A 26,302-nucleotide genomic window follows, 5' to 3' on the forward strand; every position below is an offset into this window, starting at 1 on the left:
AAAGTAAACAGTTCCAGGACCGACTAGCTTTGTGCTGCAAAGTGGCATAAATATAGACAAGCTTGTCATTTTTTAAATTAATTTTTTCCCCCAAGATGTTGTTTCTGACGTTAATGATACAGCAGATCAAAAGTTATTTGCTGAAAAGAAATGGCTGCCTAATATGTTAATGGTCTTGGAAAAGGAGGCAGCTCTTATATGTCAATTTTCCAGACAGAAACTTCAGTTCATGTACTTCACCTCATTTCTCTTTCTCCATCTCTCTCCCAGCTTAGAGATGCTGGACAAGGTTGAGCCCCCATCCATCCCAGAGGGCTACGCCATGTCAGTGGCCTTCAGTGCTCTGCTTGACCTGGTGAGGGGCATCACCACCATGATTGAAAGAGAACTGGCCGCGGAGGAGGAGGCAGCTGCTGAATTTAGAGAAGCTCACCCTGACCAGGAGTGGAAGCCGCAACCTGGTGAGAATGTACAGAAGGAAAAAATGTTCTTTGGAGCGTTTTATTCTCATGATACACCCTGACAAGAAGGATATTAATCAGTTGAAAATATATGAAAGCAGACATATGGAGATGGGGAAGCAGGAGTGGTGTGTATAATGGTCTAGCCTGTCATGATTCTGGGTGGTAGCACTTGTACAAACTCTAGTGACCACAATTATAACCGAACCTCTTTATAATTTCAAATAAGAAGTGGAAAAAAATTAGAGATGATCAATTTCTTTTCTTTTTCCCCAACATGAGACTGTCCAGACTGATGTGATAGTATTTAGGAATAAACCCCGTAATGTTTTGTTTGTCTCAGGGGCTCACCTGGTGTGGGAGGAGATGGTCAACGCCTGCTGGTGCGGTCTCCTGGCTGCACTGTCTCTGCTGCTGGATGCCAGGTACGGATTCTGGAGTCAGCAGACATGTTATATATTTACAGCAGTGATTCAGACAGGAACGTTTTAAAGCTTTAGTCATTTGTAAATTGCACCACATTAAAGATTACTTTAAACGCACGATGTATGCTTAACAGATAAATACACATTTAATTTCCTGTTCAAGTGTTTGTTCAATAGAACTAGGAGGTGAGTTTTTGTGCTGCTGAAACAGACATTATCATGTTGTAGTTATTAATGAATATTAATAATAGCTCTGTGTCCAACATAACAACCCTCAGGTCAGTGGCTTAGAGTTTAATGGCCTATTTATTTTTTTTATTGGCTTGTGTTTTTATATTTTTAAATAGTCATGCAATTTAATTAAAACAATATTTCAGATGATTTCACTTACAAAATGGAAAACGATACAGAAGCCTTGAAATTAATATGGCGTGACCATGGTCTCTAATGCGGTCACTTCTCCGTTAGCTGCAGGTGTCGCTCCCATGTTAAATAGGACGGCGCCCTCAGCCTTCATCGAGCTGTATAATTTAACCAGTCTGGTATCTGGTGTCAGACTAAGTTAACTGTTCATATTTTAATACAACCTGTGCACATCTTTCACGGTGTAAAACTAACAGCGGTGGATGGAGCAGCTACAGAGTTTGCTTTTCTTCAGTTTGTTGATCAGGTGGTTCGATGCAGGACTCCCGCTCACTTTTTTCCCAGTTAAGGTTTTAATGGTGATCAGATGTTTTGGTGCTGCTGTTTTGGATGCTAGAAACATGTTTTCTTTTACTCTGAGTTCACTGTCTCAGTAATGGCTCTGCCTATTTACTGTTCACAGCGTGTAACGCTGTAGACTCTGGCTCTGACATTAAACTTTGCCAGCATCACCATCACTGCTTCTGTTGTGTTATCAGCGTTTTTGCTGAAAAACTGGAGGCTGCCTGGACTTAGGGTTGTCATACGCTGCTCCTAAATATGTTTGTAGTGCAGGGTCTGTTTTAAGTCGCAAATGTGGGTTTGCATCTTTTAACACAACAGCCCGCTACACAGCCGTGCATTAAACCATTAGTCCCCCTGATGCCAACATCATTTTTTGCTGGTCCCCACAACATAATATTCCTAGCAATGTGTTTCACTGTGGGGATGGAGTTCTTGTGGTTGTAGGTTTCTCCCTTCTTTCTCCAAACATAAGCAGCGTCTCTGTGGCCAAAGAGCTCAAGTTTTATCTCACCTGATCAAAGGACGCACTTCCAGTCCAGGTTGTCCTCAGCATACTTCAGTGTCTGTTCTTCCTGTGTTTTTCTTGGTCTGCAACCTCTCAGCCCATTCCTGTGCAGTATTCTAGTGATTCACTAAGTCCCTAGCAGTTGTGACTTTAGACACAATTTTCACTAGTTTTCTTTCCAGCCTTTGAAATATTTAGCTTCCTGCCTCTGTCAGGCTCTGTGGCTCTCTTTGAATTTCTTAATGATACTTCTCACTACAGTTCTTGACACTTGGAGATGCTGTGATAGCTTTCTATATCCACCTCCTGCTTTGTGAGCATTAGCAATTCTTTTTGTGGAGTCAAAAGAGATTTCTTGTTTTTGACATGATGCTTTCTCATGTGACAGCTCAAACAGTGAGTCAGTTGGAAGAAAACCCTCAGTTTTAACTTGCGTTTACAAGTTTTGAGCATTACAAAGTTAAAACACATCATTGCAAAGGTCAGCTTTTCAGCTGCTAATAACACAAACTCTGCTCATTTTTATTATTGTGTGCAAACAGAAATAATTGATGGTTTCTAAAGAAGACTCATTTGTTTAGATGTGCTATGTTGAAAATTCTTCACTTGGTCATAAAAGTACTTCGAAAGAAATTCAAATTTCATTGCTGGGTTTATCTATACATATCCTATCATGTTCTAATAATGAATAAAGGTCTAATATAGCCTTGGCAGCATTTCTTAGGATATAAATATTAAATTAGACAATAAGGAATACAGTCTGCAGTGTGTTATGTTTCACTTTTCTGTCCTCTTTCTTCCTTTTCTCACGTCTTGCGTGTTCAGCACTGATGAGACAGCGACTGAGAACATCTTGAAAGCAGAGCTGACCATGGCCTCGCTGTGTGGCCGTCTCGGCCTGGTGACACCTCGTGATGCCTTTATAACGGCCATCTGCAAGGCCTCTCTGCCCCCACACTACGCCCTAACTGTCCTCAGCAGCAACGCGGCCACCCTCTCCAGCAAAGGTGGGTGACTGAGAATGCATCTAAAGATAAATACAAAACACATTTTCAAGGGGACTCAAGTTTCATATAACCTCTATTTTTGTTGTACAAGTATGTCAGGCATGTAGTTATTCACTTGTACACACCAAGAATTGCAAGAGCAAATACATGTTTTATACTGCAAACCATTAAAAGTCCCCATGTAAAGCCCTGAGGGATGGCCTCTGGTCACATGTGTTTAATGAGCAGGTCTAATCTCCCACATGGGTAAGATGTGCCCAACATGTAAACTGTTGGCACTCTGCCTGTCCCTGTTCTCCTGCTCTTGTTGCATTAATCCATAAGTTTTCACTGTGGCTTCTAATTAGACACACCAAGGAGAATGTGCCTGGGGAACGTAGGCGTCCACACACAGCTGCTCTCAAGCCGGCCGCTCAGACTCTCACTATTTGCATATCAGCTTGTAGAGATAAAGCCGGCAAATTGGGTCTTGACTCACCGATGGGATGTTTGTCTTGGAGTTAATTAAGAGAGCTTTTCTTGCATGTTGTAAGCTTGCTACAAAATCCCCTCAAAAACCTTGACTCCTCTACGTGTGCGCGTGTGTAACAATATGTTTGCGTGGGTGCGTGTGTGTGTTTTCTCCACAGCTTATTCAATCCAGGGCCAGAACGTGCAGATTATCAGCCCCTCCAGTGAATCTCATCAGCAGGTGGTGGCTGTGGGGCAGCCACTAACTGCCCAGCCCCAGGGCACTGTTGTGGTAAGGACGCACACATTTGGAAGACTTGGTGGTTACATACTCGATAAGTGTAACAGATTTTCACATTTTAATTTGTGTAGCAGTTTTCCCAAAACAAAGCTCACAAGTGTTTTTTATCAAAACAAGTTAGATTAACAATAATCTTCCATAATGGAGACAATGTCAGCGGAGCTCTTGCTGTTGGGCAGGTTAAATCCAGATAAAGCAGGAAAACCACTTTTCCACAATAAATAAACAAATAGCAGCAGTTTGGTGAGTCCAAACGGCTCCAAACAATCAAGTTTAAAAAAATAAAGTTTCGTGCACTTTATGTTCAATATATGTATTTTGTTGTGCCTGAAATGAATGAATAAATGAAATAAAATGAAATGAATACATCCAACACTGAACTATGAGTTAAGTAAAAGTAAATGGTTTTAATTTGTTGGTACTTGAAGGTTTCGGTAAATAAATATGTTCAGAATCTCTGTAAACAAAACAAAACAAAAAACCCCAGCTTCAAAACAGGTAATACTGCTTAACCATATTAAGCAGTATCGCCAGTATCAATGTGCATAGTAGAGTATATTCCGACAATATTGACTATGTGAAATAAGATGCTTTTCTTTGTCAGGGCCTCGTTCAGGTCGATAGTTCTTAATAGATGCTGGACATGGATGCTTGTGCGCTGAAATGTTTCTTGAGGGCAAAAAGATTTAAAAGTACCTGCACAGTGACCTCGATCCTGACCTGGAATAATCATGCAGAGTTTAAAGTTTTCCCTATAGTAATGTTAGCATATTGTTTTCATTTCCTTTGCTTTTACACTACGTTTCCACCACCTTCTTTTTGTTAACACACTTTTCATTGCCTGTGGTGAGACGGAATACTGTCATAAGTCATAATAACTTGTTCTATAGATGCGACTCACTTGGTAATATACAGTGTGCCTTAGAATTGACTGTAACGTTACTCTCTCCCTCTTTTAGCTGACTGCCAAAAACATCCAGTGTATGCGAACCCTGCTCAACCTGGCTCACTGCCACGGAGCCGTGCTGGGCACCTCCTGGCAGCTGGTACTGGCTACCCTCCAGGTACTACAACCACCTACAGCCACACGCTTACTTACTTGCAACCACGCACATATGTACACACTCTCATGTAATTAGACGTCACATACAAATCCATTCCATGTATAAATGCACAAAACTGTTCTTGCACTGTCTGCATTGTGCTTTATGCACCTCTCAGAGAGAAAGTGGAATCATTCTTAGCACATTTACATAAAAATACATGTCTTTCAGCATGTTGGTGTACTTTTTCAAGACCTGATATGAACTTTTCTTCAACTCTCCTTCACCTTCTGTTTTTCTCCCAGCACTTAGTGTGGATCCTCGGGCTTAAGCCAGGCGTGGGTGGTGCCTTGAAGCCTGGTCGAGCAGTGGAGGGCCCCAGTACGGTCAGTGTTTTTTATAACCTTTGTATTGAACTTGTATTGCACATTATGTTTCCCAGCTCATTGTTGAAGGTGATGGGCTTACATGCTAATCGTGTGTCTCCAACCTAAACAGGTGCTGACCACAGCAGTGATGACAGACCTGCCTGTTATCTCCAACATCCTGTCCAGACTGTTCGAGAGCTCTCAGTAAGGATCAGTGTGCCTGAGCATATGTAGATACTTTACTTACTTACCTGATGATCTTAAAATGGATATGTACAATAACCATTTGTTAATAAATATGACTGGGAAGGAGCACAGTATTTTCTTAGAGAGATAGGCTAGTGTTGCCTGTTGTAAAATCAGAATTTTAAGTTATTAATGCTAAGCAGAATAGGCACATGTTATCTGAAATAAGTATTTTTCTGTCATCTAGGTACCTGGATGATGTGTCCCTGCATCACCTGATCAATGCTCTCTGTTCCCTCTCCCTGGAAGCGATGGAAATGGCTTATGGAAACAACAAGGTAAACTGTTTCTCTAGTTGACTGATGTTTAGGAAGAGATTTGAGTTTGATTCAAATCTTATAAGGAACTTGTGCTTCTGTGAAACATATCCAGTGTTTTATTTTGGGTTTTCTACACCTTCTGTTTTGTGTTATGTTTTTTTTCAGGAGCCGTCTCTGTTTGCAGTCGCCAAGCTGCTTGAAACCGGTTTGGTCAACATGGATCGCATAGAGATCCTGTGGAGACCACTGACAGGCCACTTATTGGAGGTAATGACTACTTAGAACAGAAGCCTACACGTACATTTCATGTTAAATGAGGTACAGTCTATTTTTCCTGTACCTCTTTGATCAAATATCGCATCATTTTAGCTTAATAAATAAATGTACCTGTTAAATTGGTACTCAAGGTAAAGTCTTTGTCTTTGGAAATGTAGATTAATTATGTAGACATGAGTTCATGTAGTAGCTAAGACCAAAAAATGTCTTCATTTTTTTTTTGTTAAATAAACTATACAGAATTTAATCGCAGTGATTGGTGGTATTAGGTTTGTTTTTCCAGTACATATTTGTCTTAATACCACCAAATTTCCACTATACTGCTTACTGTTCTTTAGTGTTATATACCCAGAGTAAAACCTGTATGTTGTGGTAAATAATGCAGAACATAGGTCATATCAACCAGCAAGCTGACCTATCATTTCACAAGCAGTAATACAATATATGGACTGATATGAGCGATAAACTGGGTTTTGGTTTTTTTTGTCATTTCTTCAGCTGTCATCAGAAAATCCCTGCTATGTATCTGTAAACATCTGTGTTTTGAGGTTTTCGTCACATTTTCTCTATCTCCTTTTTCTTTTGCACACCCGTTTGTTTTGCAGAAGGTAAGCTCAGATCCTCTCCTCAGTAAACACTGACTTTCCCATCTCTCCTTCCCTCTCTGCCTCTTGGTTCCAATCTGGTTGTTTTTTTTTTTTGTTTTTTTTGGTTGTTGCTTTTTTTTGCTCCCTCTCGATCAGACATAAACATGCTGGAGCTGAGAGGTCCCTATGCCACAGTGTGTCCACAATGTGTTTGTGCTGTTATCAGTGTTTGATCCTACATTATTTTGCAAAGCTTTCTCAGTGTGAATTCCTGATTTGTCTCAAAGTAGAATCCAAAGCTGCAAACTGGCAAAAACGTGCTTAGATAAAATGCTGAATATCTTTCTTTGCGACTTTGTCTACTATTCATACAGATAACGATAATAATGAAAAATGTGCGGCGTTAAGTAGATACTTAAAGCCACACAGTATACAAAAGGGTGCACATGGATCATCTGGGTTTTGAAGCAGTAAATCTCGAGAATCGAGAAGTCTGATGCCATAAAAGTAGAAGATTTGTTTGACAAAGATAAACAAGGATGACTGATTTGGAACACAGAAAACACGGAAATGTTTTCTCTCAGATTCTTCAGGTTTTGTACCACATAGTGTACTTTTCTTTGCTCAGCCTGGTCTCTCCATGTGTATCTATGCTTTCATGATTACACTGTCTAGCACAGCATAATCTGTTGCCACAGGGGGATCCCAGTCTCTATCACACAGTCTGTGGTTTATTTCACCGACTTGTTTCACACCCACCCACTGTGAAAACTGCTGGGAAACGCTGTTCTGAACCGCCTGTGCATCAGATCTGTCATTGCGCCTGTTTGTGTCTGCATTTGTCCGTAAATGCTGTGTCCTGCAGGTCTGCCAGCATCCAAACTCCAGAATGAGAGAATGGGGAGCCGAGGCACTGACAGCACTTATTAAAGCTGGACTTGCCTACAAACACGATCCTCCACTGGCCCAAAATCAGGTAGGCAACGACACGATGGGTTATTTAGAAGAAGAAAAAACAAAGACGAAAGCAAACATGCACTTATCAGACATAAGATTACAACCATTGATAGGAAGTGAATAATGCTGATTATCTTTTCAGCGTGGCACCTGTTAGTGGGTGGGATGTATCAAGGAGCAAATGAACATTTTGTCCTGAAAGTTGACGCATTAGAAGAAGGAAAAATGGGCAAGCGTGAGAATGTGAGTGAGTTTCAAAAGGGTCAACCTCTGGCTAGATGACTGGGTCAGACCATCTGCAAAAATGGAGCTCCTGTGGGCTGTTCCTAGTCTGTTGTGGTCAGTATCTATCAAAAGTGTTCCAATGAAGGAAATGTTGTGAACCAGCACCAGGGTCTCAGGCGGCCAAGACTCACTGAGTGAAGGCTGGCCCGTTAGGTCAGAGTTAATGCTGGTTCTGGTAGAAAGGTGCCAGAATACACAGAGCATCACAGTTTGTTGTTTCTGGGGTTGCATAGCTGCAGACCAGTCTGGGTGCCCATGCTGACCCCATCCACCACTGAAAGCACCAACAATGGACACATGAGCATCGGCACTGGCCCATGGAGCAGTGGAAGAAGGTGGCCCGGTCTGATGAATCCTGTTTTCTTTTACACCACGTGGATGGCTGGGCGTGTGAGCGTCGCCTACCTGGGGAACTCCTGGCACCATGGAAGAAGGCAAGCCTGCGGAGGCAGTGCGATGCTTTGGGCAATGTTCTGTTGAGAAACCTTTGGTCCTGCCATCCATGTGGATGTTACTTTGACACCTACCAAAGAATCTTGCAGACCACACACATCCTTTCATAGGAAACAGTACTCCCTGATAGCTGTAGCCTCTTTCAGGAGGATAATGTGCCCTGCCACAAAGTAAAAAAGGTTCAGGAATGGTTTGAAAAGAACATGTTTCAGGTGTTTACTTGACCTCCAAATTCTGTCGATCTCAGTCAAATCGAGCATTTGTTGGATGTCCTAGACAAACAAGTCCAATCAGGACTTAAAGGATATGTTGCTGACATCTTGGTGCCAGATACCAAAGCACACCTTTGAGACCAACACAATATTTGGGCAGATGGTCATAATGTTATGGCTGATCGGCATACTGCACAATGTGTATGAATAACACAATACTTGCCTGTATATGATGCTGATGTTCATCCTGTAAGCCACGACAGAAAGATAGAAAAGTCACTTTATCTTGTCATTAATAAACACAAACTGTGACCTTAACCTTGGTGAGACTGATAACAAGCCTTATCTAAAACAGGGTGTGTGGAGGTTATATGAATAATAAAAATGACAGCCAATGAAACAATATTTTTAAAGCATTTCCTTGCATGTGGACAAGCTTTTACTACTTCATGTTGTCATTGCCAAACAAATTACTAAGCATAGTGACTCATCATCAAACCACTGCGTTTGAAAATTCAGTAAGCCTTAATCCTTTCATTTTCAAACATGCAGAGTTAAAAAGTTTAATGCCAATTAGGAAAAAATGTCCAAACACATTTTTCTTTAAACAGTTTGTACTTCACCTGTTTACCCTTCCAATATGAATGTTATACCGTAGCTTTAATAAAGGCGCCACATTCTACTCTTTTAAAATTTAAAATACAAATTTATGAATAGAAAACTTGACAGGTAAGTTGATCACCGTCTCCCTTTTCTTGATCCCTAAGCGGCTGCAGCTTCTATTGCTGAACCCCCTGAAGGAGTTGTCCAACGTGCTGCACGCAGACATCCGGCAGAAACAGCTCGAGTGTGTCCTGCAGATCCTGCAGAGTCAGGGCGACAGCCTGGGGCCTGGTTGGCCCCTCGTTTTGGGTGTTATAGGAGCCATTCGCAATGATCAAGGGTAAGAGTGTAATAGAGGGGGCGATTTTTGTCTCCACCAAAGAGGTGGGTGGGTGTCTGTCTGTATGTATATTTAAAAAAAAATCTATGCAAAGAAATAATACTATTACTATTATGCAATGCTATTCCCGGAAAAGTAAATGATGCCCAGAGAGTGAGCTGCCTGTGTGAAAAGAAATCATTAAAAAAGAATTTTAAAGTGATTTTATGTCCACAGTTACACTGCACATAGTTAATGAAACTAATGCATGCCGCATGTCTTGTTCCTTCATCAGTGAGTCATTGATCCGAACCGCCTTCCAGTGCCTGCAGTTGGTGGTGACAGACTTCCTTCCCACCATGCCTTGCACGTGCCTCCAGATTGTAGTGGATGTAGCTGGCAGCTTTGGCCTTCAGAACCAGGAGCTCAACATCAGCCTCACGTCCATCGGCTTACTGGTACGATGACAGATGTGTACAGCTGTGGTAGTTATTATAAAGGATTATCAGTCAGACTTTTTTTTCCATGCTTTGCTGTCAGATGGTACCTGTAATTAAACAATCAAGTAAGTTTTTTGAGAGTCAACTAGCAGAGTAATGTGATGTAACTGGTGAATTAGCAAGTGCGATTGTAACTGTGAAGGAGAAGCAGGACGACTCTTGCTTGCGAAGGAGTGACAGGTGGCCCACGGCTTTACTTTTCAAACACTAGTTTTCAAATAGAAACCCGGTGTTTTTAATGTATGATCAAACAATTGCAGTTCCCCACCTTTTTATTTATTTATTTTTTTGTCGTATTATTTTCTTCTAACTCAACAGTCTTCTAATAACATTAGATAGACACTTTATGCAGGATTCAGGACATACAAAACCTGTTATTGATCTGTGGTTTGCCAGATTATTTCTCTTGGAGTGTGCCAGTTCCTGTGAGGTTACTTTATGGTAATATGGATAGCAAAACTATCAGAAGCATCTTACTGCTTTCTCTCCCTAATTTATACCCCCACTTCGTTTTTGGTTTTTTTCTTCTTCTTCTTACCCACAGTGGAACATTTCAGACTACTTCTTCCAAAGGGGAGAAGCCATCACGCAGGAGCTAGAGAGGGAGGAGGAAGCGCTGCAGAAACAGGCCCAGGAGAAAGGAGAGACCCTCAACAGGCCGTTCCACCCCGCCCCTCCCTTTGACTGCCTGTGGCTGTGTCTGTATGCCAAGCTTGGGGAGCTGTGCGTGGACCCGCGGCCTGCTGTGCGTAAGAGCGCCGGCCAGACGTTGTTCTCCACTATTGCTGCCCACGGAACCCTGCTCCAGCAGCCAACGTGGCACATTGTGGTGTGGAAGGTACAATCCCTGAAACGTCTCCATATAAGATGGAAAAAGAAAAACACGAAAAAATGTAAAATTTGACAGTACGTGATTGTTTTGTCACTCGTCGCCTCCAGGTCCTGTTCCAGCTGCTCGACTGTGTAAGAACGTCCTCCACCACAGCAGACAAGGAGAAGATCGAGTCAGGCGGTGGGAACATCCTTATCCATCACTCGCGCGACACAGCCGAGAAACAGTGGGCGGAGACGTGGGTGCTGACGCTAGCGGGCGTGGCGCGCATTTTCAACACAAGGCGGTATCTCCTTCAGCAGCTAGGTGAGCCCGCACGTGATGCTCTGTGACATTCAGCAGATTGCAGTTGGTGCATTTCTGCTTCAACACCTGTCAATATGTTCTGAGCCATTAATGCAGGACATCTTTGAAAATGGTGTCAAATATCAGAGCGCTAATGTTTCCACGCCGCCATCTTCTGCTGTGTATCTGCAGGTGATTTTTTTGAGGCCTGGGAGGTGCTGTTGAACCATATTCAGTCAGCTGCCCTCAGCAAAAACAATGAGGTCTCCCTGGCTGCCCTGAAGAGCTTTCAGGAAATCCTTCAGATCGTTACACCTGTTAAAGACTCGGACAAAGCAGGCGACGCACTTGCTGCAATGGGCGTCCCTCCAGTGCTCATTGACCCGCTGTCAGCATCCGGTCCTGGAAGACCCCTGGTGCGTTCAGATTCACTACTGGAACGGTTGACACGGTACAACGGAGCTGAGCTGCAGGCGCCCCCGCCAGGGGAGGAGTCGGCCTTGGAGGACTCGGCACTGTGGTGGTCTGCATGGAACACGTGGTATCGAATGGGAACGGACAGCACGAGACCACCTACTGGCCCAACAGAGAAGCTCTCTTTTATCCCCAGTCAGCCCTTCCTCACAGCATTAATCCAGATTTTTCCAGCACTCTACCAGCACATCAAAGCCAACTTCAGTATGGAGGATCTAAAAAAGCTAGGGGTCATCCTTCATGGGGCTGTTTCCGTGCCTATCAGCAGCGATGCCTCACCCTTCATCCTCCCCTCATACACTGAGGCAGTGCTCACCAACCTGCAGGAAGCCGTGCTCACCGCTCTGGATGTTTTGCAGAAGGTGGGAGAAGGATTATTGCCACCGGTGAAGCTTTTAGCAGTTTGATGTGAGGTGGTTTGTGCTACAGTGTAGCATCAAGATAAGAGCGGGGTCATGTGTGTAATCATCATCTGTTCAAATCCAGCAGGAGGTCCCATGTTGCATCTCGTTCTTTCCTTATTAATTACTCTAGCTTTTTCAGCATGCTTACCAAACATAGGCCCTTTCAGTTTAAAGTTAATTCCTCCCAGTTCGTTTCTATTCAGCCCAGGAAAGAAAAGAAAGTGTCAGTCTGCTAAATTGTGCAATATGCAGTCCTGTGGTGGAAGTCAGCAGTGTTTGTTCCTCCCTTCCCTCCCTGCTGCAGGCCATCTGTGTGGGCACGGAGAACCTGCAGGTCATGTACCCGGCCATCTTCGAGCAGCTGCTCCTTTTTGTGGCGTTCTCCTGCAAGCCGCCTCAGTACGGCAGGATGGAAACCAAACACGTGGCCAATGCCAAATACAACCAGGTAGGAAATGAAAAACGGACACCTAAATATTTGGTTTTCATTGCAGTTTATTTGCTTTTACAGTTTGTTTCATTAAGACTGTTGGATGACGCACATTGTTATTCACCCACCTCTCTTCAGCCATTCTCAATAAGATCATATCTGTTCTTTGATGCTCGTGAAGTCCCCCTTCCACTCCCTCTGCCGTCTTGTCCTTATGAAGCTTCTGTCACGGCTCTTCGTGAGATTGACAGATTGTTCTCGACCCCCATTAGAAGCCCCAAACCATTCCTTCCTCAAATTCCTTCCCTCATGATTCATCTTGCTGGGCGGTTGCCAGAGAAATGCTTCAGTCCAGCACAGTTCATAGTCATTTAAAAAAGGAAAAAACTAAGTGTTTCCAAGGCACCCAGTAATTTTGAGCAAGACTATTGAAGTCACAAAAACGGAGTATTTTTAAACGAGTCTGACGTCAGAGTCGTCTTAATCCTTGCTGTTCTGGAAACCTGGAAGTTCTGGAAACACGTAGCTCAAGCAGATGTTATTCCTGCACAGAAATCCTGAAAGGTGTCTCGATCAAATACTGAACGACTGATGGAGTCGGTCTAAATCCTGACCCTGCCTGTTTTAAATCTTGGCCGTGTGTCCGTCCTGCATTGGAGGTACAGTAAACTGGACATTTGTGTTGATCTGAGTCTGTTTAAATTGTTTAAGTTAGATGGTCAAACAAAATTCTCACCCAGCCAAACACCATTATGGGTGGTCTTTTTATTGCCTTCTTGGCTTTTATTCAGTCCTGATGTCAGATTGCGTCAAATGTCCTCAGTGCTGCTGGGAGGTTGTTTTGTTTTCCCCTCTTTTCCCTCGGCCCAGATTTTGGGATCTCGTTTAGCTGAGAGACGCACTTTAGATTTGATACAACTATAAAACATCGGTTTAATTTCAATCTTGTCTCATTCTGTTTCTTCGAACTACTCACTGGATAACCATTTTAGATCCAGCTGTTTGCGCCGGTGAGTGTCATCATCTCCCTCACCCCCACTCCCCCTCTCTGTAATTGTACTAAGCTGTGCTGAATGGTGATGATCTACCCTCTGCGGTAGATGAGATATCACTCCGCATGGTAGGCTCTCGCGTCTCATCTGCGTCTCTCACTCACTCCATGCTCCCCTCTTTCTCTGCCTGTCACTAACTGGTGGTTTTGCCTCTGTGTGCACAGCCCCACCTCCCTCTGTGGAGTTCATTTTCAGTTGATTTTGTGACTTTTGATGGTTTTATTTTGTTTTTGTTTTTTTTGTTCATATGCATACTTGTGGCTCTGTTTTCTATTTCCTAAAGACACACTTTGTAGAATAAAATCTTTAGTTTGGCTGTAACGTTTCAGTTGTGGTACTGTAAACCTAACAAAGCTTGAAGCCGACTAATAGCGACTGCAGTTTAAAAATAAAATGGCGTGTTACTTGCGTACTTATGCAAAGTGTGTCTTTTTTTTTTTTTTTTTAAACAAATGCTTTCACTGTCGCCAAAAGGTGAGCATAATGCCCATTCCTGTTTTGTTTGGTTTTCTTTTGTTAAATCTTCTTTACCCCTACAGGCAGAATGGGTTGCCTTAAACTATGTGCCCTTTGCTGAGCGCTCCTTGGAGGTGGTGGTGGACCTGTACCATAAAACAGCCTGCCACAAAGCTGTCATCAATGAAAAAGTTCTGCAGAATATCATTAAGGTATTTATCCCTGGGTGGTGTACTCGCTGTTGGTGATGGTGAGAAAGAGAAAATGTTTGATGTGTTTTATCACTGTTCCTGTTTAGTGCAGCGAAATTTACTGTTGAGCTGCTTTCTGCTGACCACCCAGTTATGTTTGAACCCTGCATATTCATCCAGTGTGGAAGATCAGTTTTTCAGTTTTGAAATCGTTTAATTCTGAGAGACCTCCAGCCTCTGGGCAGATTTTACTTGATTGCCCTTTGACCTCACTGTATTGATCGTAATATTGGGTTCATACTGTACATCAGCGGGCAGATGCAAAGTGTTCCCAGTATTTTCAAAACTTTTTTCCAAATTCAGTCCATCAAACACTAAAGGATACTGTCAGTGTAAGCGATCCAAAATCTGCCACTCTTCCTTTTCCCCCTACTTCTGACACCTGTGTTTAACTGCTCTTTTCTTCTCAGTGAATTTTTAGAAACCCAAAACTGAAATGAGTCAGTTTATCAGAGAGATGCTCAAGAAGCAAGGCACTGGTATTTGTGAAATGTCATTGTAGGGAGCGCCAAGCTGCTCTTGGAAATAAGATGACTTTGTTAAAATGTCGGTGGCTGACTTTCTCACGAGGTTGATGAGGCGTCTTTACATTCTCCACTTATATTAACTCTGTCTTTTGTCTAAAAGGAAGAGGGGTGAAAGTTTTTCGTGCACCGCTGTCGAGATTAATTTTAAGTGTTCCTTTGTGTTTCAATCTCATGAGCTTTTTTGTTTTGTTTTTTGCCTTCAAGACTTTAAGAATGCCCTTGAGTCTGAAGTACGCCTGTCCGTCAGAGAGCACCTGGAAGCTCGCTGTGTCGTCTCTGCTCAAGGTGCTGTCCATTGGACTACCAGTGGCACGGCAGCATGCCTCATCCGGGAAGTTTGACACTATGTGGCCAGAGTTGGCCAATGCCTTTGAAGACTTTCTTTTCACCAAAAGGTAGAGATTCCCCCCACCCCCATGCTTATTGTGCAGCTTTCAGAGGTTCTAAGCAGAAAACTGTTGTTCTGTTACAGTACTCCTCCAGATAACCTGTCTATCCAGGAATTTCAGAAGAATGAAGCCATCGATGTAGAGGTACGTGCTTGTTTCTAGACTCTGATAATATATCCCCAAATAGTTTGCAAGTTTTTCCCAAGTTTGCATCATCGTTTCCCTCTTCATTTTAGGTGGTCCAGCTGATCAGCACAGAAATCTTACCATTTGCCAATTTCATCCCCAAAGACTTTGTTGGCCAGATTATGGCCATGCTGAATAAAGGATCCATTCACTCACAGTCTCCCTCATTCACAGGTAATATGGGACTCTGGCAGCTAAGTTGCTTTGGCTTTAGCAGTTGTGTATTCCTGAAACTAGCGCAACAGCATGCTGGCCAAGTGTTGGAATCTTAATTTAGGTGCTTGGTTTGTTGCCGGAGTCTTTCTTGCGGCTTATCAGTAACAACTGTGCATGTGTTGAGCCGTACAGCCAAACCCTGTCAGTCCCTCTCACTGTCAATCGAAAATAATTCTTCCAACAGAGGCAGAGATAGATGTGCGGATGAGAGAGGAGTTTTCCAAAGTGTGTTTTGAGACACTGCTGCAGTTTTCCTTCAGCAACAAGGTTTCCACCCCGCAGGAGGGTTACATCTCTCGTATGGCGCTCTCCGTGCTCCTCAAGAGGTCCCAGGATGTTCTCCGACGATACGTAGAGGACGAGAGGTTGAGTGGACGCTGCCCATTACCAAGGTACCCAGCCACCATGGGTATCTATTTGTGTGTGCTTTTTTTTTAGCGCGTGTTGTTTTACACATTTTCCAAGAGGCCATTAATTCTGATGACTGTAATGCTACACTTTAACCACTGGGAGATTTAGCAAATGCAAAATCAAGACCAGCTCTGGCTTCATTTATCTCTTATTTCTCTTTTTAAACAATGTAAAACCGCCATACTTCTACCACATTTCTCCAAGACTCAGTGGAAGTTAAAGATGCCCATGGATAAACTGCACCACAAGCAGAGAAAATAAAGGGAGAGGGGGGAGAAGTAAAATATATTCTTATGTCTTCTGTATAAATACAAAGTTGGTTAAATAAAAGGGCCTGAAATAAAACAGTACATGCAGAGCTTAACAAATCTATTAGAGCATCTATCAAAACAGCAAAACAAATATCTCAGAAATCTGTCCTGAATTCATTTTTTTCAATTTTGAGCCGGCACACTGGACAACTTTGAAAAGTCAGAAATTAATCAAGCGTAACATTCAGCCACTAAGTAAATAACTGTAATATGACATCTTAATCAAAAATAATGATGTACTTTACCATTTTTTTCTGCTTTTGCTGTAAAACTGAAGTTTGAAGATTCATGGAGAACAACAATAATTATATTTTAACATTAAAAAATATTTTTGTTTTAAGAGTTCCTGGTTCTTTCTTACCAGGTTTAAGCAGTGTAGCCATTCTCCTCTCACCCTTTGCATTTTCACCCAGAGAACTGTCGCTCATTGGATGTTTTCTCTTTTCAGACTGTTCTCTGTAAACTCTACAAGTGGTTTCATGAGAAAGTCCCAGTAGATCAGCACCTTCTGTAATACTCAGACCAGCCCGTTTAGCACCAACAATCACAGTTCTGCAGCTCTATATACGTGTGAACAGTATTAACAGAGAAAAAATATATAAAATGTACAAATATACAAACCAGTGTAAAAAGTAGATATGTAATAAATAGTGTTATGTATATACATGATTGTTATTGGCTCTCCCCCTCGCTGTTTGCCTCTTCCACTTTTCTCCTACTGCCGTGCCTTTGTAGCTAAGCAAGGCCTTTGTTGTTTTTCATTTTAGGCAACAAGTGACAGAGATTATCTTTGTCTTGAAAGCTATCAGCACTTTGATGGACTCCCTGAAAAAAACACAGCCAGAGAATGGTGAGTATCAAACTATAAAAATGGATAAATAAGTCTTGGAAAGATAATAAAGGAGACATTTTCTGCCCATTCTTTGTATCATTGCTTGTGTTTCTGGCAAGGTCAGTTAGAAAAAAAACTAAACAATTTCCTATAACTGCAGAAGATTGAAGGTAAGACATGGTGAAATAGTGTTTTTGAAGTGCCCTTCCGCATATTTGCATTGCATCGCCCTTTGCTCGATAAAATTCCTACAGGCACAGGGAAACAGTTTTGTTCTGAATAAATTGCTTTGATTGTTTTCTATTCACAACTCATATTCCCTTCCTTCTTCCCTCCTTTTCTGATATTCTCTCATTTACTTCCTGCAGTGGATGGCAACACGTGGGCTCAGGTGATCGCCCTGTACCCCACACTGGTCGAATGCATTACGTGCTCATCGTCTGAGGTGAGCTCAGCCCTGAAGGAGGCCCTGGGGCCCTTTAAAGACTTTATGCAGCCACCCATCTCCAAAGTCCAGAACGGAGAGTCCTGACCAGGCTCGCTCGCAACCCGGCATTTTTTTTTAGTTTTTTTTGGTCTTCTTTCTAAATGAAGAAATCCCGAAGGTGTCTTCTCGACTTGACTCATGCACTTCACAAGTGCACGGATGTGAACTCTGCGGTGACATGAAGCAACCCACGGTGAATAGCGATATCGAGGCTGCCTCAGACTATACCATTGACCCCGACCTTCATGCACATTTTCATATGCTTTTCGTGTGAGCTGATAACGGGCCAACCCCCCCGCTTTCACACTCATATAGACTGGCTGCACTTGCCTGTTAACTACAGAGAATTAAAAAAACAACGGCAGTGTTGCCTCTGGGTTTAGTTTTTGTTCTCCTGAAGAGACTGCATCAGTGTACAGTGTGTGGTGAAAGTGTTGATGATGTTATAAAGAGAAAAATGCAAAAAAACAACAAAAAACTGGGGCTTTACTGATCTTAAAAAGAAGTGAACATTTAATCTTTTGCAACATTTTCAACAGTGAGGATTTTATGCAAGAAAACAAATCTTACTGTAACATTCCATGTCATCTTTAACCAGCCATCGGAGAAGGGATGTATGTGTCTGTGTAAAATAAATGGGACAATTCTACAAACAGCTCTTGAGTGTGCTCGATTAAAGTGCATGTAATGAAAATGCAGCTTCCTAGAAGCCCAGATATACCACTTTGTACACAATTATATTTCTGAGTCATCCTGGTTTGAGACCTTTGGCCTGTAGGTGGATGGTGTTGATGTCTAAAGGCCTTCTGTGTTGTCTTGTAGCCTTCTATCAAAGACTGTATATAAAACAAGACAGCCACTGTAATTTGGAAAGTCAGATTTGGAACTTTTTTGAAATGAGACACCGCAGGTGAGACGTGGATCTGACTGAAACCAGTGATGCTGCGCGCTTATGAGGTGGTGACCTGCCAGTTACATCGACACCTCTTTGACCTGCATCGGTGCTCTGTCTCAGTGTTTTAAATTGGAACATAATTTGCATAAATTGTGTGAAGCTAGCAATGAATATCATAGAATAACAAGATAATTTTTTACTCATAACTCATAAATCAAGTTGAGAAAATATAAGAGAAGCATTTGGGTTTCTTTTAAATGTAGAGTTGCCTCCTGCTGGCTATTAGAATCCATAAGCCACAATTTTCAGACCTGTGACTATATCGATCTTTTATATACAGTCTGTGGCGACCTTATACGTATATAGAACTCATCTGATAATAGCCAAATAACAGCCTGGCATGTAGGGAACAAGCTTGTTTAACTAAGTAAATTACTGGTTTCAGGAGAAAAGCTCACATTTGAAAATGAGACCCTGCGGTATTTTTCTCTATCGCCTGACATATTAGAGACAGAATTAGGAGAAAAATAATGAGCAGTTTGACTTTCACATTGCAGTATGGTCAAAACATTATTTGATTTTTGTATACATAGGTATACAAAATACGTAGGTGTCTAAGTATCTATTATTAACCTTTTTTTTAACACTGATAATTCTTTACACCATCCCATTATAGCATCTTTTACAGCAGGGGTGGCCAACCCGCGGCTCGCGATCCGCATGCGGCTCTTTGCCTGGTTTCATGCGGCTCTCACGTTCATATCAAAGTTTGTGTTTTGGGGTTTTTTTGTGTTGTTTTAAAATGTGCGCGTTCGCTTCGTTTGAGTTCAATACATTATTTTCATCAAATGCGCATGTGTGTGAGATGAAAATACCGCAAAGTTTCCCAGTAGGAGCAAGTTCGCCCTTAAAATGGCAGGAAAAAATGCACAGCAAAAAGAAAATATGAAGATGAACACGGGACGTTTTTAACAGAGTGGGAGAGTTTATATTTTTTTGTTGAACGCAATGGCAAGCCATTCTGCCTTATGTCAGACGTCATTAGCGCATTTCAATGCTTCAAATCTTCAGCACCACTTCAGCTCACTCCATGCTAACATCGACCAGGAATTTCCAAAAGGGACTGAACTTCGCAAGCACGAGCTGGCCACTTTGAAAAGTCAGGCAGAAAAGCAGACACAGTTTTTCCAAAAATTTACGAAGCGGTCAGAGACGCTCGCATCCTATCAGCTGGCTTGGAACACTGCACGGGCTAAAAAGCCACACAATGCCTCAGTGATGTTGTTGAAATCTTGTCTCCTGAAAACGACAAATGAAAACGCATGGTATCAGACGTCCAACTGTCCCGCCACACTATTGAACACAGAATATCGGACATTAACAGGGCTATTGAATCACAGTTGCACTCTGACCTTCAAGCATGTGAGTATTTTAGTGTCGCATTGGATGAGAGTTGTGATATACAAGACAAGCCTCAGTTGGCAATATTTGCACGGTCTGTGTCAAACGATTGTGTGATCAAAGAAGAACTCCTGGATATTGTACCATTAAAAGACGGAACCCGTGGCATAGATGTGAAAGAAACCATGATGGCTGCATTAGAAAAAGCAAATCTGCCCATAACGAAATTAACTGCAATAGCCACGGATGGAGCACCAGCCATGATGGGATCTGTGAACGGGCTTGTGGGGCTGTGCAAAGCTGACCAAACTATTCCTGACTTTTGGATCATCCACATGGAGCAACTGGTGTCTAAATCATTGAATTTAGATAACGTCATGAAGCCTGTGATGGAAATCGTCAACTATATCCGCACACATGCGCTTAACCACAGGCAATTCAAGAATCTCATCGCTGAGCTGGACCAAGGGCTTCCAGGTGACCTGCCGCTGCACTGCACTGTGAGGTGGCTGTCAAAAGGCCAGGTACTCTCTCGCTTCTTTGAGCTTTTGGATGCCGTGAAACTGTTTACGGAAGAGAAGGACAAGGACTATCCCGAGCTCTCGGACCTCAAGTGGATTATGGATCTGGCCTTTTTTGGTCGACATGCTGTGTCACTTGGACAGACTGAACCTGACCCTGCAGGGTAAGGTAAAAATGCTGCCTGACCTGGTGCAAAGTGTGTTTGCGTTTGTCAACAAACTGAAGCTGTTCAAGACACATATTCAAAAGGGAGATATAACGCATTTTCCCACTGCTAAAAGCCAGCGGGCAAGTCTCCAGCGCTGCCCTGAGTAAGCAAAGAGCCAGATATGCAATGCTGATTGAAAACTTGCACGAAAGCTTTGTGACCCGGTTCCGTGATCTACAACTGAAAAGGCTACAGATTACGTTCCTCATCGACCCATTTAATGCAGAGACCGGCTGTTTGAAAGTCCCGCTAGTCACAGATGAAGCTGCGGCTGAGTTGGAGATGATCGATCTTTGAGAGGAGGACCAATTGAAACCTGCTTTAAGGGAAGGGACCATTGAGTTCTGGAAAAGTGCGCCAATGGAAAAATACCCCAATGTCAAACGGGCTGCGCTTAAGATACTGTCAGTGTTTGGGTCAACATATGTCTGCGAGTCTGTGTTCTCATGTGAAATCAAAGCATCGATCTGTTGTGACTGACACTCGTGAAAGAATTGCTCCGAGTGGCAACAACGGAATACAAGCCAGATTTGAAGAGGATTGTTCAAGGCAAGGGATGCCAGAAGTCCCACTAAACAACATGCATTGTAAAAGTAAATGCTATTGTAGATTATTATATTTTTGTTTCTGGACTTGGTTGAACTGAGAGTTTGTGTGTGTGAGACAGTGCACACAATGTTCATTGTTGAAAATGACTGGCCTGTGGTTTTAGTACTGTAGGAGTCCATTTCTGTCATTATCACGTTGGTGTGTGACATTTACAATAAATCTGGCTGAGCAGAGATGTGTGTGTGTGTGTGTGTGTGTGTGTGTGTGTGTGTGTGTGTGTGTGTGTGTGTGTGTGTGTGTGTGTGTGTGTGTGTGTGTGTGTGTGATAGAGAGGGAGGAAAGGATGGGTGATGTTCATGTGTGCCCATGCGTATGATGTGGCTCTTTGCGGTAACACAGTAAAAAAAAAAGTGGCTCTTGGTCTCTGACTGGTTGGCCACCCCTGTTTTACTTATTTAACATATCAATACAAATGCTTTAAATATATTTTTTTCTTTTCTTTTTGAGCATTGAGAGTCGTGATGTGTGTATTCTGTACAGCAGGTGGGGTTATAGTTTCTTGCAGAGGCATCTTAGACACAAAAATACTAAAACTGTTTCAGTCACCCACGAATTTACAAACCAAACCACCATTACATTAAAGGTGGACTCCACTGCTGTCTCTCAACGTGCTCCTGGGGGACCTCGAGCCCTAGCTTGGGATTATGCAGTGGGTCATATGAGGGGAAAGGACCTTTTTGTGGTTTGCACTGAACACGCGGAGGAAAAAGGAGGAGGAGAGAAAGGGGGAGTAAGTCTGCTTGGGCGGGGTTTCCCTCAAGTCTGCACAGAAGAAGAGCGAAGCGGGAGAGAGGACGGAGCGTCTTCGGCTGCGTGGGGAATGTTGCTTTCGTCGGCGAAGCGGGGCATTTCTGTCCCTTTACGGCATTTTTGTACTGTTTCTTTCTTCGTTTTCGTCTTATTACCACGTACTGGCTGAGGTAGTAGTTTGTGCTGTTGGTTGGGTTGAGACACTGCCCGCTATGGAGATGACTGCGCAAGCTACTGCCTTGCTAGTGCTGGTGCCTCCACTCCAGCCGAAGGAGAGAGGGAGAGGAAAAAAGCCCAGCTCCCAGCGCTGTTAGACGGTTTTTCCAGGTAATGCACACCTAGCTATGTAGGCTAGCCTCTCGTGGTGTATTTGAAGCTGTAATTTAAACAAGGACATCTGCTTACTGTTGATTTCTAAGCTGAAGCAGTTTAATTGCTGTATCATGTTTTTTCTTCTTCTTCTTCTAATAAAATAGTCAATGACTGTGGGGAGGGGGGGCACTTTTGTCAATGTATTTTTAATTTTTATTGTGTGAGATTTGAATTATTTTTGGAGAATGGGTGAGAAAGCTGGCATGTGTAGTAATATAATTAGCGAGTTTAAAAAAGAAAAAAAGCAATTTTTTTCCTTTCTTTTTTTAAAGATGCACGAGGAAGTGTGTATGCTATAGATTTGCAGTTTTCCGCCACCTCGGGCGGAGAGGGCTATGTAGGAAGCATGTAGGTCAACAGTACTGTTGCTATGAGGAGAGCAGTGACGTGGCTGCTGCTGCCCACAGAGGTGTCCTACAGTACATCTGCTCTGATGCACACAAGCTGGCTGTATGGCTCTCCCCGGACTTCTTTGTTAATAAGAATGCATACCATCATGCTGTGTGTGCTTCTCCTGCACATGAACATCTCTCATATATAAAAGCAGGGCATAAACGTGCACTGTGTTCTCCCTGTATTCTGCCTATCATGCTAACTCTGAATGGTGAACCTCTGTGGTGTCCACACACAGTCACACCACATGATCCGGACCCCCCCACACACACACACAGTCTGTTGAGCAGCGGTGTCCTCGCGGGTGTCGGTCATGCCTTGCGAGTTAACCTTTGAAATCCTCCCTCAGCTGCCCAGCAGCATCTGGCTCTGCTCTGTAACACATCACCATGAGCCGTCAGGGGTCTCGTGATTGGGGTGTGACCCAGAATGGGTAATGAGCTTTGATTGGCTTGCAGCCTTGGTCGATTAACCCCCACCCCACCACCCTCTCCACACATCCTGAGATGAGAGCGAGCCACTCATTCAGTCGGCTGTCTGACTTGAAGATTGAATTCTGCTTTGACCTTCCAAGAAGACTCCCCATGAAATATTTATGAGTTCACGCTGGATCGTGTGCTATGATAGAGTTATGTTCTTCCTGGGCCACAGTTCTGCCCACTAGCATCTGTGCTGACATTACACAATAAATTCTACGCCGGCTACTTGCTGTAGACACATGTAGGTAGGTTGTAAAGTAGGAGCGCCTTGTGTTTGCAAAAGCCTCTGACTGGTAAATGTAGCACAGTGGAGAGGTGTAGTTATCAGGCCCATGGAGCGGAGGTCCTACAGGCGTTGCATATATTCAAATAACTCCCCCATGTAAGAAATGCAAGTAATCCAGCCTGGAGGGCAAAACCAAACATCATTTATCATATCCTGACTGTAAAGGGAGCCGGTCTATGGATCACTGAGCAACACAGAGGCGGCCTATAGTGTGTCCTTCTCATCCATCTTATGCTGAAGCTCTCATTTGCTGCAGATAAATCATACTTCAGGCAGCCGAAACCCTAAAGCAGTAAATTACAGTCCCCTTTGTGGAAAGTCTGCCAGCTCAGATGGGTATCACAGCTGCACAGATGAAGCGGTGCACCGACAGGACGGTCAACCCTCGCGTGTCCTTTGTGTTATCAGATCCCTATGCATGATTGTAAAAGAGAGGGGGGCAAGACTGAGAAAACCAGCAGTTTGGCACATTTAAGAAGGTGACGGAAGTGTTTGGCACCTTTGTAGACGTGTTCAAAAATAACTGAAATCAACACTTTCTGAAAGCTTATCTGTGTTGGTGTGTAGAGGGCTCGCATGATTATTAGATGGATTGTGAACAATGTTTTAAAAAAATTTTTTAACTAATAAATATATAGTTTAATGTATAATGTTGAAGTAATAAACACGGATATTTAGCAAAAACTATCTCTCCTTTTGCCTTTCATTGACACAAACTGGTTACATTCAGGCCTCTTTGGAAGGCAGCACTTTTATTTTTTTTCCTAAGGGCTGGGTTAATAAAACTGTTATTTACTACCTTTATCCTCCTCCAAAAGGAGTGTTTCAAGGCCGTGCCCTCGACTGTCCCATGCGGCACTGCAGCGAGGTAACGCATCACCTTCTATTACAGCAAATGAGTATCGCACTCCGAGCCCACTCAGCATCTCCCTCAGATCTGTCCATGGGTGGGGTGGGAGTGCTGTGACCTTGGAAAAAACAAGCCACCCACAGGAATGACTGTGTCATCATTGTCGTCATCCAATCTGGACCACACACGCACACACGTGTGGAGAGTAGGAGTGGAGTGCCAGATCCGAGCTGGCCTGACTGGAGGAGGATGCGGTGCTGGCCTGTGGGGACCAGATGGCCCTCCAGCTCCTGCAGAGGACCCAAGAGTGTGAGATTCCCACGACAGCGCTTAAAAAAATCTTCTGAGCGCGTTCCACATGCTTTCATAAAGGTGATCAAGTATGCAATATCTTAATATTGACATGTTGGAAGGATAACATTGGTTATAACAGCAATTACAGCTCCATAAACATAATCCTAGGTATTTATTTACTGTTGAATTACCGAGAAACTATAAAGTACAAATTTTACCAATAAAAATTGAACATGGAAAAAGAACAAGTTTAAATAACAGCAAAGACCTGGCTGCAGGACCTTGCTCAACATTCCACACCCGTGTTAAACAGCATTATGCAGCAGTGCCTGTGAAAGGATGTCAGGAACAAATGGTCTTACTGATCACCGTCAGTGATGCAACTCTGATGTCTGAGAACTAAACGAAATCCAATCTCTCCAACTTCCTGTGCACAAGAACACAGTTATTACTAATGCTTCATTTGACACGATCCTCCTTTCATATTCCTGAATGTATATTTAAAGGCAGTTGTTTTCTTTTGTTTGTTCGGAGGTTATTTTAGCTACACATTGGGGACTTTTGAGTGTCACAGCTGGGGAGTGGGGGAAGAGTGGGGTGGGGGCACTATTAACCAATCCAAAAACTAACACTTTCACTTTAAACATTTAATTAGTTTAGCCAGGTTTACTTTCCCTCCTGACTCATATTGGATGTTTTATTCTCCTGACATGTTAATTTAATTTACATCCATGGTCTCTCAGGTATTTCAAGTATTCAGTATGACATCACCGGAGAAGGACTCAGCAAAAATGTTGCAGATATTCCTTTTAGCTCCACAGATGTTTGACTTGCATTGACAGAATTTTTGGGTGAAAGAAAATGGCCCACATTCGTACCTTTTTTTGGTCAAGCAATCAAGTACGTGTACGTACGTGTTTTTCAAAAAGTCAAGATTACTTTCCTTGCAGCAGCCTCCACCAGGAAATCTTCATTGAGTTTGGCTATCGTGTGAACTAATACCCTTCATCCACATTTTTGCTTCTGGACTGTCTTGACACAGTTTGTCAGAGCGGTGATGGTCTTATGTGGTGCAGATACTGTCTCCATTAAAGTCTAAGTTCCAAGAAAATTTCTTGTTTGATGCAGAATCAGTTATATCCAGTATTCGATCGTATTTGATGAGTCATTTACATCAGCGCTATATCAGTTCACGTTTTTAAAAAAATCTTTTCTTTCATAAAGTTCATTTGATACAGTTACCAAAGAGGCCAGGCCGCTACTTTTCCCAATACTCTGAGCTGTCTGCCAAGTGCATTCCAGAGCCAGGATCAATCAACACCATTTATTTATTTTTTAAATCACTGAGGCAGCAGAGAATTGTCACAATTGTTGATCAACTACTTTAATAGAGCAGAAAAATGAACTTCTTCACATTTATTTTTTTTATTGTTCCTATGGAATTCTAAAACAGTACAAATCATGTGTGTTTTGGTTTCGGTAAGATATGCGTGACTTACAGTAAAAGGAAGGGAGAGTTTGTCTGCTGGAAAAGGTTATTTACATTTTTACATTTAAATAAATTTACTCAGTTTCACCATTTTCACCTTCAAAATAAAAAAAAAGAAGTACAATTTGAAATAAAATATGGAAACCCACTCCGTAACGTAAGAACTGTGTTGACTGCTCAGACACAAGTTTAGCAATGACGGGCCAGATTTATGCTCTGAGGGACATCTGTAACATCAGCGTCGT

General features: G+C 42.7%; 2 protein-coding genes across 2 annotated transcripts in view; both read left to right on the top strand.

Moving 5' to 3' along the window:
- The window catches only part of mon2 (MON2 homolog, regulator of endosome-to-Golgi trafficking), a 33,156-nt gene extending 15,011 nt beyond the window's left edge, over window positions 1-18,145 (top strand). The window contains exons 12-34 of the mRNA XM_085359412.1: window positions 271-461; window positions 805-886; window positions 2,925-3,106; window positions 3,736-3,848; window positions 4,817-4,921; window positions 5,206-5,286; window positions 5,399-5,472; window positions 5,702-5,792; window positions 5,940-6,041; window positions 7,503-7,613; window positions 9,312-9,487; window positions 9,762-9,924; window positions 10,511-10,804; window positions 10,906-11,104; window positions 11,276-11,919; window positions 12,266-12,409; window positions 13,983-14,111; window positions 14,882-15,072; window positions 15,150-15,210; window positions 15,303-15,426; window positions 15,653-15,860; window positions 16,958-17,040; window positions 17,391-18,145. Of these exons, the coding sequence (XP_085215538.1) occupies window positions 271-461; window positions 805-886; window positions 2,925-3,106; window positions 3,736-3,848; window positions 4,817-4,921; window positions 5,206-5,286; window positions 5,399-5,472; window positions 5,702-5,792; window positions 5,940-6,041; window positions 7,503-7,613; window positions 9,312-9,487; window positions 9,762-9,924; window positions 10,511-10,804; window positions 10,906-11,104; window positions 11,276-11,919; window positions 12,266-12,409; window positions 13,983-14,111; window positions 14,882-15,072; window positions 15,150-15,210; window positions 15,303-15,426; window positions 15,653-15,860; window positions 16,958-17,040; window positions 17,391-17,554 (3,712 nt within the window). The 3' untranslated portion in view covers window positions 17,555-18,145. The remainder of the gene's footprint in view (window positions 1-270; window positions 462-804; window positions 887-2,924; window positions 3,107-3,735; window positions 3,849-4,816; window positions 4,922-5,205; window positions 5,287-5,398; window positions 5,473-5,701; window positions 5,793-5,939; window positions 6,042-7,502; window positions 7,614-9,311; window positions 9,488-9,761; window positions 9,925-10,510; window positions 10,805-10,905; window positions 11,105-11,275; window positions 11,920-12,265; window positions 12,410-13,982; window positions 14,112-14,881; window positions 15,073-15,149; window positions 15,211-15,302; window positions 15,427-15,652; window positions 15,861-16,957; window positions 17,041-17,390) is intronic.
- A 1,581-nt stretch (window positions 18,146-19,726) lies between these two features.
- On the top strand, window positions 19,727-20,494 carry LOC146628199 (general transcription factor II-I repeat domain-containing protein 2-like). The gene has a single exon (XM_085359631.1). The coding sequence runs from the start codon at window positions 19,727-19,729 to the stop codon at window positions 20,492-20,494; it is 768 nt and encodes a 255-aa protein (XP_085215757.1).
- Window positions 20,495-26,302: the final 5,808 nt, after the last annotated feature.

Source organism: Diplotaxodon limnothrissa, linkage group LG7 (assembly GCF_057381915.1).
Source record: "Diplotaxodon limnothrissa isolate DT_005_m linkage group LG7, D_limnothrissa_male_GT1.1, whole genome shotgun sequence".
Classification (NCBI taxonomy): domain Eukaryota; kingdom Metazoa; phylum Chordata; class Actinopteri; order Cichliformes; family Cichlidae; genus Diplotaxodon; species Diplotaxodon limnothrissa.